This window comes from Antechinus flavipes, chromosome X (assembly GCF_016432865.1).
Source record: "Antechinus flavipes isolate AdamAnt ecotype Samford, QLD, Australia chromosome X, AdamAnt_v2, whole genome shotgun sequence".
Taxonomy (NCBI): Eukaryota; Metazoa; Chordata; class Mammalia; order Dasyuromorphia; family Dasyuridae; genus Antechinus; species Antechinus flavipes.
Window position 1 is genome coordinate 57055260 of NC_067404.1, and position 15927 is coordinate 57071186.

Here is a 15927-nt window from a genome sequence, read left to right on the forward strand (position 1 = left end):
ACTTTTTTCCACTTTCTAGTAGTTTTTTTAAACTGCATATTCTCAAAAATGCTATAAACTTGCATAATTTGTTACGTTTCAATATTTTCAGCCCCTTGTGGCCTTTAAATAATGAAGCTGAAGTTGTCATCCTTGCTCTTATTTTTTGTTTTGAGCTCCTATTGTCTTGATAATCTGGAGATCTCATGCCCATTTTGGTTTAGTGCCTATTGTTTGTACAGTATATGGGTTAATGTTACAGTAACACTTTGCTTCCTTGAAACTCAGCTGTCTGTCACCTTCATGTTTTTGTAGTAGAGCTGAAAACTAACAGATAAGTTCATTAAAAAAAAAAAAAAAGGCTTCCAGGCAGCCAAATGGTTGTCACAGAATTCCTGCATCTTCTTCTCTTCTCCTAGGATGTTCCCTCAGCCACTCACTGAGAAGCTATTGAGTCTCATAGTGTTGATTTACACATACTTCAGATAAGCTTGATCGGCTATTTTTCCAGCCCTCAGTAGGTCACAGTGGAGATGGAGACTGTTAGAGGCAACCACACTGAGTAAAAGTGCCAGTGTTAGTGCCAATGAGGAAAGAACCAGAAAAACAGATGCAAATGCTCACAAATATCCCGTGGAGCCATTTAATGTAGAGGCAGTCAAACTTAGACAACTTAGCAGGCCTGGTGATATCATGGTACTTCAGCCCAGTACAGAAACAGGGTACTCTAGACAAGAGTTATACTTAGTATGCTTCATTTAAGAAAGCAGAGTATTATCATTTCAGAAGACTGCCAATCAGAATGGTGAATTTTTTAAAGGTCAACGTCTCATATGATTTGCTGTTCAGGTACCTGAATGATTTGGCACATATAGAAATTTGAAACTTTCCTGTATCCTTGGAACAGCTGTTCATCTTTGTCAAGCCAATTTACTTAATGGATTAGTTTTTGTTTTCCTGAGATGATCGTTTTTTATGTTCATCACTGGTTACTGGCTTATTGTAGGGTTCTGCATTTCTATGTGTCCCCTGGTCTCTAGAATGATGACTTAAAATTTGGGAATCAAGTCATCATTTTCTTTTGTTTCCATGAATGATTTTCTGTTCATTTTGATCTTTTTTTTTTTTTTGCCTAATAAAACCTTTTATTCATTTGTTCAATTTTATAGAGAAATCCGGTGGGGTTTTTATTGGAAATGCCAAAAGACATCTCTGTCATGTAATCATTTATTTTGCCCATCTGAAAATTAAATATTGGCTTACATTCATTTATATCAAAATAGATATCATTCAGTATAATTATTTGTTCCTTCTGTACTGCTTGGCGTGTATAAACCAATAAACTTTAGCATTTTAGTAATTGCCTTAAAATGAGCTAATTTCCCTCTTAATTACACAATTTCTTTGGGAGACAATAGTACCTCTGATTTTTCTAGAATTATTTTAATAACATACAAGAGTTATCCTGTATGTTATATTTTATACATTTCTAAGATTTAAAGGAAACTTTGTATTGTTTTCTGCATCATTTTTACCATATTGCTAATATTACAAATTTGTCTTATATATGTAATTAATGGTTATTGTTTTCCTTGTAAAAAGATTTTTAGCTCCTATATTTCTCTGTGGCAATATATAGACAATAAAAAGCTGGATTTGGAATCAGAGGATCTGGGTGCAAATCTAAGCTGTGCCACTTACCATCTATATGGCATTGGGCAAGTCATTTAATTTTTGTTCCCTCATCTACAGAATTGAGGGTGTGGGCTCAATTAACTCTAACGTTCTTTTTAGTTCTAAATAGAAAAGCATTTTCTTTATGTTTAGGATCTGACTTTAGCATTTCAAAAATAGTATTGGCTTTTGGTGCCTTTGCATTAGGTTATTATAAAATGATATACAACACTGGCATGATTCTGACACCATTTCCTGGGGAACAGGATTCTTTTCTTTGTCCTTTATGTTTCAATTTCTGTAGTTGGGACATTGAATTCTTTTATGCAGGACCTGTTAAGGTTTGGCACTTTGGGCTCTCTCTCTGTCTGTTTCTCTCTCTGTCACTGTCTCTCTGTGTCTCTATCTCTGTTTCTGTGTGTCTCTGTCTTTTCCTTTTTCTCCTTCTCTACACACACACACACACACACACACATACATGCGTGTGCACATACACACATATACATATACGCATACATATACACATACAATATAGACTGAGTATATCCCAAAAGACTTAGTGCAGTAAAAAGGTGAAAACTTCACCAAGACTGTCAAAACATGTGAATAAGACTTTCTATTTTTGAATTGCTTAGTTTTATAAAAATGAATGTTGAAAACTATATGTGTATTTGGAAAAAATAAAATACTATTAAAAAGTAAAATAAAATTTGCTTCCTGGCAGGATCTTGTCTCTTTAGCTACTATTACTTTTCTCCTTTCCCTGTTTTCATTTTTTTTAGAGTCTACCCTAAGGCCCATCTACTTGTTTCATTTTTTTTCCTCTCAAATGTCTTATGCTTAGATTTCATTCTTTTTTTTTTTTTTTTTGGAGGCAGTTGGGGTTAAGTGACTTGCCCAGGGTCACACAACTAGGAAGTGTTAAGTGTCTGAGACCAGCTTTGAACTCACGGCCTCCTGACTTCAGAGCTGGTGCTCTATCCACCGCACCCTCTAGCTGCCCTTAGATTTCATTCTTTGGCCATTGTTTTTTTCTTGGTTTAAACTGATTGATTTCTGCTCTAATTCCTATAGTCTTCTATTGAGTCTGATAGAAGTGGAATGAGTTGGGGATTGGGTTATTCTTTAAATTCAATAAATAGTTATTTGTTTTCCTGTTTCCATTTCTTGGGCTAGATGAAATATGCTCTTTTTCTTTTAAAAAAAATTTAATAGTGTACAAATTGCTTCTTTCCTTAGTTCTCCTTTGGCTGCCACACTTAATTGGTGGCTTCCCCTCTAGTATATCATTCATTCATTGCTTTTACTGTCTCCTGTATTTCCTTTCAATATAAACAGTTATTCCAGGAGTAACTTTCTCAGTTTCTGTGTGTATTAGCTATGCTGGGCTTCTCAGTTTTTCCATTATTAATGATACCATACTATGAGTCAGCAAAAATGCTTATTAAAAGTGTATTTTCTTATACATTTATGTATTGCCTCCTGATCCATGACCTATGTCAGGCAAAGTGTCCCTTTTAGTGGGTCATCTTGCTAGCCTGACTACTACTTGGTTTAATTAAAAAAAAAAAAAACAGCTCGAATTTGTAAGGCATTTTCACGTCAGTGAAGTGCTATAGACAATCTTTTCAGCTCATGAACAACTCTGGGAGATAAGTGCTATTATTTTCCCCCTTTACAAATACAAAAACTGAGGCTCAGAGAGGTATCATACAGGTACTAAGTATTAGAGATAGTGTTTGGACCCAAATTGGTGCCTGGTGGCTAGAATGCTGACCCTGGAGTCAGGGGACCCAAATCCAGCCTCAGATACTATTCAGTGTGTGACCCTGGGCAAGTTATTTTGCTCTGTTTGCCTCAGTTTCTTCCTCGGTAAAAAGAGCTGGAAAGGAAAATGGCAAATCACTCCAGCACCCTTGCCAAGAAAAACCCAAATGCGGTCATGCAGAGTTGAATATGAGTGAAATGACTGAACAACTACTTCCCAATCCCAATTCTAGCACGATTCACTATCCCAGGTGACCTCTCTCTCCTACTGTTTTTGATATATGCAATTTGCTAGACTTGTCCATAGCAAGATATCCATATATTAAAGCAGGCTCTAAAAATAACAGGTAAGATAACAAATAACATCTTACCTGTTATTTTTAGAGCCAGTTTTAATGTACATTCTCTCCAGAATTGGAAGCAGACTAGTAAAATGATTCCATTTATTGTTAACTTGCACATTCTTGATGTCTTGACATTTTTTGCTTTAAAATAATTCTGATGTGAAGTGTGTATACCTGTTTTTTTATCTTTGTTGGACCTGAAACATCAAAGGCTTAAAGGAGGGTGGCCTGTTTTATGAGTTGGAAAGCTCCTCAAGGGGTTGGTAGAGAACTGGTATTCACATGGGTGTCAGGAAGATCTAAAATCTCCCAATGCTGCATTTCTCTAGGCAGAGAGGCAGCCTTACAAATTCTGGCCAGGCTCCCTGGTTTCTGTAGAAGGGCCAATACATTACTGTTTAGAAAGGGATAATTGATCTTTTATTTGACGATTTAGTGTCCTTGCATACATCTCTAAATCATTTCAGTAGTTTAATCATGCAAATTAAAATAATTTCATACGCTTTGCTATGTGATAGATGAAATGAGTCATCTGTTATTCACTGTTGACCTGTTTTTCTTCTTCTTCTTCTTCCTTCTTCTTCTTCTTCTTCTTCTTCTTCTCTTCTTCTTCCTTCTTCTTCTTCTTCTTCTTCTTCTCTTCTTCTTCTTCTTCCTTCTTCTTCTTCTTCCTTCTTCTTCTTCTTCTTCTTCCTTCTTCTTCTTCTTCTTCCTCCTTCTTCTTCTTCTTCTCTTCTTCTTCTTCTTCTTCTTCTTCTTCTTCTTCTTCTTCTTCTTCTTCTTCTTCTTCTTCTTCTTCTTCTTCTTCTTCTTCTTCTTTCTTCTTTCTTCTTTCTTCTTTCAGCATTGAGAAATTCCCTCTTGGATTGTTGCTTCTTGCATGCCTTTGTCTTCACTCTTGGCCTGCCTAGCTAACTCCCATTCATTTTTCAATGGATGGGAGCTTGTCAGTCTTCCTCTGCTACTTATAATAGGCTCTTAATACTCATTGTTTCAGTCACTGGGCAATTAATCGTGAGATGCTTTGTGACTTGTCCTTTACTGCTTCGGTTGTCATTGAACTTTTACATTGGTCTTCAATTTCTGGTGAGTTTAAGCTTTGTATGCTGAAGTATTCTGTAAGCCAGTAGAGTGTAGTGCTTTGAGCATAGTAGGCCACCCTCAATGAATATTTGTTGATTGATTGATATTAATCCATATGAATCTTTTTTATGAAGTCAGTTTCCCATATATATTAGGTTTTATAAATCCACGTTCCAGACCTTGTATATTTCATTGTATATTAAGTTCTTTTCCAATTAATGAAACAAACTTATATTCACTTTTGCTTTCTTATCTCTTCTCTTTCCATACCAAATCTTTTTTATTTTTAATGATTTCTTTTGAGGCTGCCAGCATCCAGGTCAATAAGCTCAGAATCACCCTTAACTCTTCCTTCTCTTGATCTTCATCTCCATTTAATTCTTTGCCAAGAGTTGCCTTTGAGTCTACCTCCTTAACATCTCTTGCCTCCATCACCTCGTTTAGGCCTCAGCTTCTGTGTTCTGTGTCTTTCCCAAGGCCTTTAGTTGTTAGAAGACTCTCTTGCTTATAATTACTTTAAATTTACTTTGTCAATATTGTATCTCACTCTTATAATGTTCACTCTTTAAAGGCAGAGACTTTTATTTTTGTCTTGGTTATACTCACTGCAACATTCTTTTGGGGGGGGGGCGAAGATCTGTGATTTCACATATGTGTGTGTGAGCTCCCATTGTGAAAAATCCCTCCACTACATATATTAGCCACTCATCTATAACTTCAACTTTTAGAGAATTGGCTAAGGTTCTTAAGAGCTTATGTGATCTGCCTGAGTGTCAGAGGCTGACTTCACCCAGATTTTAATTCACGTTAACTCTCAGTCTACTTGTACTATGCTGCTTCTATCCTTGCATACAGTAGACTTTTAATACATCATTATTAAATTGAATTATCAACAATGTTTTTATTATACCATCTAGATAGCGTCTTATTATTCTCTAGCCTCTTTCCGCACACTATCAACAAAACACATTTCATTTGTAAATGAACTATACCATAATGATTTAAGGGTACAAAAGCTGGTTCCATGGGTCTATCCATGCCTTACCTCATGAACAGCCTTCTGATGGTCTGAATTTGCCTTAGACTGGTTGGTCACTGAGGAAATGGCAGAGACATTTGTTGGCTTCAGTGAAGAAGGCTTCTTACTAGAGTTTCTCCAATTTGTCTTGCCAGAGCTTGGCCTCTGCTGGTATAGCCTCCAGAACACCAGAATGGCCTCTAAGCCATTGTGCAATATCAGAACAGGATTTTTAATAGAGAACAAATGAACATTATCTCTTCAAATTTGACTCTTTTTCTTCTTTCTCTTAGCAGAATATGCAAATAGCCACTATAGTATTTAGTTTACTCATAGCTTCCATTTCCCCTTCCCTTTTCCATGTTCATTACAAACGCCACTGTTTTGTGTTGTTATATTGTTGGATGGAGAGCAGCCCTCAGAGTCACAAACTTCTAAGGATCGAGTCCTGTTTGTGATCCTCAAGCACCTTTAGAAGATTCATCTATGAAGTTACAGATTAGTGGCTAGGTGTGTGTGCATGCAGTGGAACACTTTCTTCCCACCCTTAGGAAACTGAAGCATGATAAAGGGATACATTGTAAGATATAAAACCAATCTCCCTTTATTGAGCCTGTTTTTATAATCAGTGGAATTGATAGCAATAATAGTTATCTAATTTAGCATGGTTCAGTATGATTGATTTAATCCTACAAGGAGATGTTATCAGCCAGAACTTGAAACAAGGTATTAAGGGGAATTGTGGTTAAATCTAGTTTAGCATTGATTTAATCCTACAACAAATAATGGTTTCCTAGTGATATAATGATTGGTGTATACTCAGTGTGGAACATATAAGAGAGAAGCTCTCAGGGCCAGAAAGACAAACACACTAGAAGTTCTTGGAGCCTCAGCCAGGATTCAGTTGGGGATTCAGAAGCCAGAGAAGGTGGCAGGAGCTTAAGCTCTTGGAATCAAGGAGAGAGATAGGCCTCTAAGAAAGCTAACTGGGCTGCAGGAAAGGAGACAAGACTTGAAAGAGACAATAAAGGATTTGGACTTTAACACCTGGCTGCATTTGGGGTGATTACTGAACTGAAATAAAGGCTGCTCCCAGAGACCCCAAGAAAACCCCAACAAGAGAATATTACATTTTAGAGAAGAATATTACACTTCTTTTCTTCTTTCCTTCCCTTCCTTCTTTCCCTTTCTTCCTTCCCTTCTTTCCTTCCCTCCCTTCCTTCTCTTCCTTCTTTTCCTTCCTTCCCTTCCTTCCTTCCTTCCTTCCTTCCCTTCCTCTCTTTCCTTCCTCTCCCCTTCTTTCCTTCTTTCCTTTCTTTTTTTTTTTATCTGTCTTCCTCTTTTTCCTCTTCTCCTCTCCCCTCTCCTTTCCTCCCCAGTTTCATCATGAAAAGTTTGTTAAGTGCTTATTCTGTGCTAGGCACTGTGCTAATAAATGCTGGAAATATAAAAAAGGCAAAAATATTCCCTGCCCTTTTCCTGTATGTAGCTGATTTGTACGTATTTGTTTGCTTCTTGTCTCCTCCATTAGATTATCAGGTTCTTAATGGCATGGGCTATCTTTTGCTTCTTTTTGTATTCCCAGTGCTCAGAGGCACAGTACCTGGAATACAGTAGGCACTTACTAAATGTTTATTGATTGACTAACGAGGGAGACAGCATGTAAATAGGTACATGTAAGAAGTTAGGGGGATCTTAAAGGAGAAAGTGCTAGCAAGTGGAGAACTGGAAAAGGCCTCCTGCAGAAGATGAGATTTTAGCTAACTCTTTAAAAGAGTATTTCTTTTTATTCTGAACTCCGAAAACATCAAATAAAATGGACATAGTAGGACAAAAAGGAAAGGCTTCCTTGAAAGTATAGAGAGCCCATTTTGATTTTGACATGAATAATAAAGCCAACCTGTGGCTTTTAAGCCAACTTGCACATTTCTACTTCTTTCTGGCTTTCCTTCTATTTTCTTTTGTACAATTTTTATTTTTTTTCTTCTTTTTTTTCTCTTTTTTTTAATATTTTATTTTATTTTATAATAACTTTATATTGACAGAATCCATGCCAGGGTAATTTTTTTACAACATTATCCCTTGCACTCGCTTCTGTTCCGATTTTTCCCCTCCCTCCCTCCACCCCCTCCCCTAGATGGCAAGCAGTCCTATATATGTTAGATATGTTGCAGTATATCCTAGATACAATATACGTTTGCAGAACCGAGCAGTTCTCTTGTTGCAGAATTGGATTCAGAAGGTAAAAACAACTCAGAAAGAAAAACAAAAATGCAAATAGTTTGTGTACAATTTTTAAAAAGATACTTCAATGACCCTCTTTTCTTTTTCTTTTCTTTTCTTTTTGTTCCTCGATTTTTATCCTCGCCTTAGAAAAAGAAAAAAGAAAAACAAAGCCCTTGTCAAACAAAGCAGATCCCATATAAACCATGACAGGAAGTATATATCTTATTTTGCACTCTGAAACCATAACTTCTCTGTTAGAAGTGGGATAACATACTTCATTCTTAATCCCCTTGCGATCATGATTTGTCATCACATTAATTGGAATCCTCACATCTTTCAAAATTGTTTTTCTTTATAATGTTGTTATTCTATAACTTATTCTCCTGGGAGAACTTATGATCTTTCCCCCCAAACCCACCTAGGTGGGTCTAGATCTATAGAACTTTCCTATTTTTGTCTAGACTTCATTCTCCCTCATCTCATTTCTTATCAGTTGTCACTTCCTGTGGATTCTACTTTCATAACATCTCTTCCATCCATACCATTCTCTGCACTTCTACAGATACCACTGTAGTTAGGGACCTCTCACTTGGACTACTGCGGTGGCCTCCTAATTGGTCTCCCTGCACCTGGTTCTTGCCTCTTTAATCGGTCTTTCCTAGATGTGCCACCATGATAATGCTAAAACACACATCTGACCATGTCACTCCCTTACTCAAGAAGCTCCAGTGGTTCCCTCTTATCTCTAGGATGAATATAAACTCCTCCATTCGACATTTAAAGCACTTCACAGTTTCACTGCAGACTCATTACAAATTCTATCCCTTCATGGAATCTGTGTTCTAAGCAAACCAGCCTGTTTGCTGTATCCCATCTTTTTTCTCCATGCCAGGAATACACTTTCCTTTCCTTTAACCTCTAACTTCCTTTGAGCCCCTTTCTCCATGAAGCCTTTCCTGTTCCCCTCTCCCCAATGTACTTTGTATATTTTGAATCTACTTGTAAAAATTCATATTGTTTCCCTTGAGACAATGTAAGCTTCTTGAGAACAGAGACATTACATTTTTTCTTTGAATTCTGGTACCTTGCACATTTTCTGGCACAAAATAGGCACTTAATCAGTATTATTTATTGTTGATTTGGCTGATGTGAATTCAGGTTTATTGTTGCTTTTAAGATTTTTCTTATTTGATTTCTTAGCTGTGATTTGAACATCTTGCCTCTCAATATTTTGGGCCTTTCTTGTTTCAGCCATTTTTTCCTTTTCTCATTTGTTTCTGGTTTCTCTCTTATAATTACTAATAATACAGTCTTTGAAAGGATCTTTCTCTTTTTTGCTTCCTTCCTCTCCTCTTTTCTTCTTTTCCTCCTTTCCTTCCCTTCCCTCTCCTCCTCCCTTTCTCTGTCTCCATTTCTCTGCTCTTTCTTTTGTTTTTCAGCCCACTTATTCAGTTGTTTAAAGGACTTTCATTGCATTAACCCATGTTGCCTTGTGTCTCGGATCCATCTATAAATAAATAGCTAAAATTCAACAAGCCTTTTGAACAGTGGTTTAAAATATTTCTACCAGAGAGCCCAAGATGATTCTATGTCTTACTGGTGGGAGACCCAAAGGGTAGGGATAGGTCTCACTCATGGCTTTATTCACTTTTCTTAGCTTTGCCTGTTCCCCAGAGTCTAACACTTTCCCGAAAGGGGAGCACAGGAGCAGAACTGATGGCAGCTCTTCTTCTGACAGCCAGGCCCCAGGTGAGATGTGCTTCTCTCTTCCTTTCTCAAGATGGGAGAATATCGCTGTTACCTGAGGCTCGCTCATGGCTCCTTCACTCAGCATCTCTTCCGGTGGTGCTGAATCCAGTGACCTGAGCCCTCGTTCCCTCTCTCTCAGTAGAGAATGTAGTTATGGGTACTGTCACTTCGTGAATTGAAAACTGTTTTAGGGTCTTTGAGAATTTGGCAAGTTTGTAAGAGATTCCAGACTAGAAGCTAAGCTTCATGGCTTCCAGTCAGGTGTTCTTTGTACTATAACATGTAACTTAGGTTTATTTGTCCCCATATGTCTACCCTCATTCTCTCCCTCCCCCAAAACCTCCTCCCCAGGTATGCACATACATACACACTCCAAACCTTTAGCCACCTTACCCTTTCCTTTCTGGGGCTTCTCACTTTGCCCCTAGTCCTGGCTTAGGCTGGTGTAATTATCCATGGGGGCAGCAGGAACCTTTTCTTTTAGGAGTTGGTGACATTTGAGGATGTGGTCGTGTATCTCACAAAAGAGGAATGGGGACAGCTGGGCCCTGCTCAGAGGAAGCTCTACAGGGACGTGATGCTGGAAAATTATGAGAATGTCGTTTCACTGGGTAAGGACCCCCTCCAGCCTCACCACTGGAGGTGCAATCTCTTCTTCAGTTTCCTTTTTTGTTAACAGTTGTGTGCTTAAATATCTGGGAAGAGTCATACAATAACCCAGAATTCTACCTTGGGCAATTAGAGGCACCAGGGACCAGTGGGTACAAAAGTGTAGCAGTTTTCCTCCATGATATGGCCCAATGAAGATGAGGGATAGTCCTAAATCTCCTTAGCTAAAACATTCATGATAACCTATTATTTTAGATCTAAATAATTTTGAAGGCTAAATGGCAAGTCTGTTTTACTTTTGTCTGAGAGGGACTTTAACATTACCTTGCCTTTGTGCCCACTCACATCTGTTGAGTATATGAGATACCCACCCAAATATACAGGAAACTCATAGACAATTCAAGGGAAGATAAATTTGAAATGACCCCATGATGTGACAATTTCCACATGAGAAGTGACTTGGTGAATTTTTAGGAGATAAAAGGGAGTAGGCAGGGAGAGGACATGACTGAAGATTCTAGACCATGGGAGATATGAATGCAAATGCATGGCTTCATTCTCTAGATCCTATAATGCTCAAATGGGCTTCTGTTCCCTTTCTTGTTAGTTTTCAGGAAAAAAAAAATGTTCACTTATTGGGTATTCTTTTTTCCCCTCTGGAAAAAAGAAAAAGAAAATTGAAGACCTTGTGACAAATCAGCTGAGTGAAATGAAACCAATCCCCAAATTGGCCGTGTCCAATAGGTATCATGCTCTACCCTGAGTTCGCTACCCATTGAGAGGTGGGTAGCACTATCATCATCAGGTTTCTCAAATTATGTCTACCCCTTACTCAGAGAGCTTGGTCATATGGGGATAAACCAAAGAAAGTAAGGACTGCTTTATGTCCAACACGGTTAAAGTTTTTGAACGCCCACAGCCTCAAATTGAATTTCTCCTATATTCTTCTGTGTATAAAATAGGACTTCCTTTTATCTTAAAACCTACTCCTCTCTTTCAGATTTAAAGTGGAAGGATCCCCTTTTTTCCCTTTGATAACATCCCCTGTCTGCTTTGCTCTTTTTGGACCCAGAAAAACTTATCTTTTTAGTATCCTCACATGAAGGACAGATTATTCCTTCTCCTTAATCATTGTTATTGTTGACTTCCTTGGAACCCTTGATCTTTTTCTGCTTGTGCGTGTGTGGCGGTGGTGCTGGTGCTGGTCCAGATGTCTCTGAATTGCTTGCATTCAGACTTAGAACATAGAGGAATTTCAGATCATTGTGCTAGAAAGGCCTATAGATATTATCTCATCTAAACCTCAGTTCATAGAGATATGGAGCCTCCAAAAGGGTAAGTTATTTGAGTTCCCACAACTAAGGGGAACCTAGATCTCTTGATCTAAAGTACTTTGCTTTTCCTACTGTGAAGTCTTTGAAACACTTATCATTTTTTTTTATTCAATTAATTTTGTGGGACCGTGAAGAGGTAGTTTGGTATAGTGGATAGGACATGGCTTTGGAGTTAGGAAGCCATGGCTTCAGGTTCTTCCTCTGACACCTTATGGGGGGCTCTGTGATGCTAGGCCAGTTACTTAACTTTTCAGTGGCCCACATAAGTGTTTTAAGTTGCAGACCAAGTGCTGACCTGTGGTAGAGCCCTAAACTTCTTAAATCTGTGAAATCTCAGATGTTATGGTTAGTCTTAGCCCAGTTAACTGTAGGTTCTAGTAGAGAAAATTCTTATGGTAAACCCTACTCTCCATAGGTGTTCTTCATTTGAACCTTCCTAGTCGTTTCTCTGTAAAATCCCTGAACACAGTCTGATTGGGACTGAGCTCTGGGGCATCTTTGGGTCAGTCCTAAGACCGAATGGCCACATGTGGCTTCCTTTCCCACGAGCAGGATTTCCTGTTTCCAAACCTGACCTGATCTTCCAGCTGGAGCGAGGGGAAGTGCCATGCTTACCAGATCTGCCCAGAACTGAGGTTCAAGAGATCCATGGTGGTGAGTGAATAAATGGCAGCCTAGTTGTTCAGTGAGGTGGGGACAGTTGTTTGATTTATACAGATGTGGTCTCCTTGATGCCACTTTGGTCTGTCCAAGAGAAAGGTGTCATTATGCCTAACAGTGCCTTTCTTTCCATTTCTTCTGGTCATCTCTTCCTTTAGACCCCAGCGGTTGCTATCCCATACCTTTCATGCCATCAGAAAAAAAGGACTATCTTTCTCTCCCCCCTCTCATTTTGGAGTGTTTGGGGAATATACCACTGATGCTAGGATAGATGGAGTTTGTCTGGGCTCAAATGTAAATGTCTGAGCTTACAGATAGGTCTTATAAAAAAGAAACTTGGACTAAATATTAGTTCTTAAGGGAAAATATTTTTGGTAAAAAGTCATTTATGCATTGGGAAAGAACCTAAGGCTATTCCACCTACAGTAACTAGATGGATCAAATGAGTTTCCAATATATTAGGCACTGTGCTAAGAGTTGGGGATGCAAATAGAAGCAAGACAGTTAAGTACTAAATTATTTTGGAGTAAAGCTCATATTTCTAGTTGCAAATTTTAAAAAATTCTTGAAGTTATCCTGTCTATTATAGTAAAGGTTATTTGTCTTCATCTGGCTGGTGGTCTTGCTTATGTTAGATTTCTTTTACTGAAGTGGAAGAAGGGTTCTGGAAGAGATAAACAGATGTTGCAATATCTGGGCAGAGCTCTTGCTTTATCCATCTCCTCTTTTTGACATCCTGTAGAGGGGATCCAGTAATCCTGGATCAGGAAGCAGTGCTGGCACTCTTGGAGCCCATTTCGTCACAAATGCTCCACTTCTTTGTGCTTCAACTAACAGTCATTGTCACTTTTCTTGGTCTCTCTTCTTGACCTGCTCTTGGCCTGAGCGCTCTTTTTCACTGCTCCTTCTGTTCTCTTCACTTTCTCATCTTCTACTGTTGTGATATTGTCCACTTGTTTGACGGACCCACCTCTTTTCTCTACTTACTTTGCCATTTGTGCCAGCCATTCCTCTTATGTCTCCATTTCCTTTCCTTCCTCATCCAGTTCTCATCTGCGACTTTAAGGGTTGTACTGAAGCCCTTTCCAAGATACCTGCCTCCAGTAAGCATTCGTTTATGTAATGATTCTCTCACTCTATTGATCTGGGTATTTTCTATTTATCATTTCAGCTAAGAGCTCTGTGACTGAGAAAGAGGCATCTATTCCACAGCAGGAAGTTGGTGAAGAAGTGAAAATCCAGGGAATGTTATCAGCAGGATCCCCAGAGGGGATTCACCAGGACTCTCTAGTTGGAGGACACTGTGACTTTGAGGGCAGGTTAGAGCGGCAGCAGGGAAACCCTGTAGGAGATAGGGCCCATCCTTACGATTCACATGGCAGCCTCACAGATAATTCAGACTTTCCAAAACAAAACCAGAGACAGGAGCAAAGGGTAGAGAATGCCTATGAATGTAAAGACTGTGGGAAAACCTTCAGACTTAACATAGAACTTATTCAGCATGAGCAAATCCATAGTGGAGAGAAACCCCATGAATGTGAGGCATGTGGGAAAGCTTTCAAGGGACACTCAGAACTTATTGAACATGAGAGAATTCACAGTGGAGCAAAACCCTATACATGTAAGGAATGTGGGAAAGCTTTCAGGAGGAGCTCAGGTCTTAGTAGACATAGACGAATTCATAGCATAATAAAGCCCTATCGATGTAATGAATGTGGAAAGTCCTTTAAGAGGAGTACAGGCCTTAGTCAACATCAGAAAGTTCACAGTGGAGAGAAGCCCTATGAATGTAACGAATGTGGGAGAGCCTTCAAGGTTAGCACACACCTTATTCGTCATCAGAGAATTCACAGTGGTGAGAAGCCTTTTGAATGTAATGACTGTAGAAAAGGCTTCAGGGAACATTCAGATCTTATTAAGCATCAGAGAATTCATACTGGAGAAAAACCCTATAAGTGTGATGAATGTGGTAAAGCCTTTCGGGGGCAATCCGGCCTTCTTGAACATCAGAGAATTCATAGTGGAGCCAAACCATTTGAATGTATTCAGTGTGGGAAGGCATTCAGAAGGAGTTCAGAGCTTACCAAACATCGACGAATTCATACAGGAGAAAAACCCTATGAATGTAAGGAATGTGGGAAACCTTTCAGGCAAAGCTCAAGCCTTCTGGAGCATCAGAGAATTCATACTGGAGAGAAACCTTATGAATGTATTGAATGTGGAAAAACCTTCAGGGGACCTTCAGATCTTATTAAACATAGGAGAATTCATAGTGGAGCAAAACCTTATGAATGTAATGAATGTGGGAAAACCTTCAGGAGGAGTTCAGGTCTTAATCGACATCGGAGAATTCATAGTGGAGCATCACTCCATGGATGTGATGAGTGTGGGAAAGCCTTTAGGAAGAGTTCAGCCCTTTACAGACATCAAAAAACTCATAGTAGTTAGAAACCCCGTGAAAGTAATGAGTTTGGGAAAACTTTCAGAAAATACTTGGATTTTGTTAACCATTAGACAGCTAATAGTAAAGCAAATCCCTTTTGGAAAACATCAGGGCTTAGTCAATATTAGAGAATTCAAGTGACAGAAAAACTCAATGAATTTTGGCTATTATTATAACCGCAGTCTTATGTACCATCAGTGGACCATATGTCATTGTATATACTGATATATGTATATATGTCAGTGTATATACATCATCAGAAAATTCATAGTGGAGTGAAATTTTGTGAATATAATGAATGTGAAAAACCCCTCAGTCAGAATGTAGGCCTCAATTATATTAGAAAATACAAAGCAGAAAAATTGTGTATGAAAAATCTTTGTATCATTGTCATGGTTTGCCTACCCATAAGTGTAATGATAATAATTCACATTCACATAGCACTTTACAGTTTATGAAGCACTTTCTTCCTTAGAGCTACAATTGAGCCAATCTCCATCAAATATTTTAAAACTTTTGGAAAGCACATGACACATTTCCTGTTACCTAAGTATAGAGAAGAACATCCCATTGACAATGTAGTAGTAAATATTCTTCAGTGTTTGTTCAGTTTATCTCTTTTAGTCCCACCATTGTAGGCCAGGCTCTTGATTACTTCCCCTCTGGCAGTCTCTTTACAGTGTTTCTTTCCTATAATTCATTTGTTCCCAGCTTTCAGATTAATCTTCAGAAAAGATTTCATCATGTCACTGTATTGCTTAAAAACCTGACTTGACAATGGCATTTAAATAAGAATGTCATCCCTCAAGAGACCTACACGTGTTATAGACATTGGATGTATCAACAGTTAAGAAGAAACCTGGGCCCCTGTACTGGGAAAAGGCCATCCATCCTCTCTGAGACTAAGAATGATTCACACAGAATGAAGATTAGTTTTCTATAGGAAAACTTCTCAACAGTAGTCTAAGCTATTGTACAGTGTAAATTGGATAGCATTTACTAATGAAATTGAGATATTTCCCCATGTTATCAATATACGGT

At 38.4% G+C, this 15927-nt stretch overlaps 1 protein-coding gene across 1 annotated transcript; it reads left to right on the forward strand.

Annotated features, from left to right (window-relative positions):
* Positions 1-13620: 13620 nt before the first annotated feature.
* On the forward strand, positions 13621-14964 carry LOC127542320 (zinc finger protein 501-like). Its single transcript, XM_051967792.1, has one exon. It carries the CDS (start codon positions 13689-13691, stop codon positions 14889-14891), a length of 1203 nt encoding a protein of 400 aa, XP_051823752.1. The 5' UTR covers positions 13621-13688; the 3' UTR covers positions 14892-14964.
* The last annotated feature ends 963 nt before the right edge of the window (positions 14965-15927 follow it).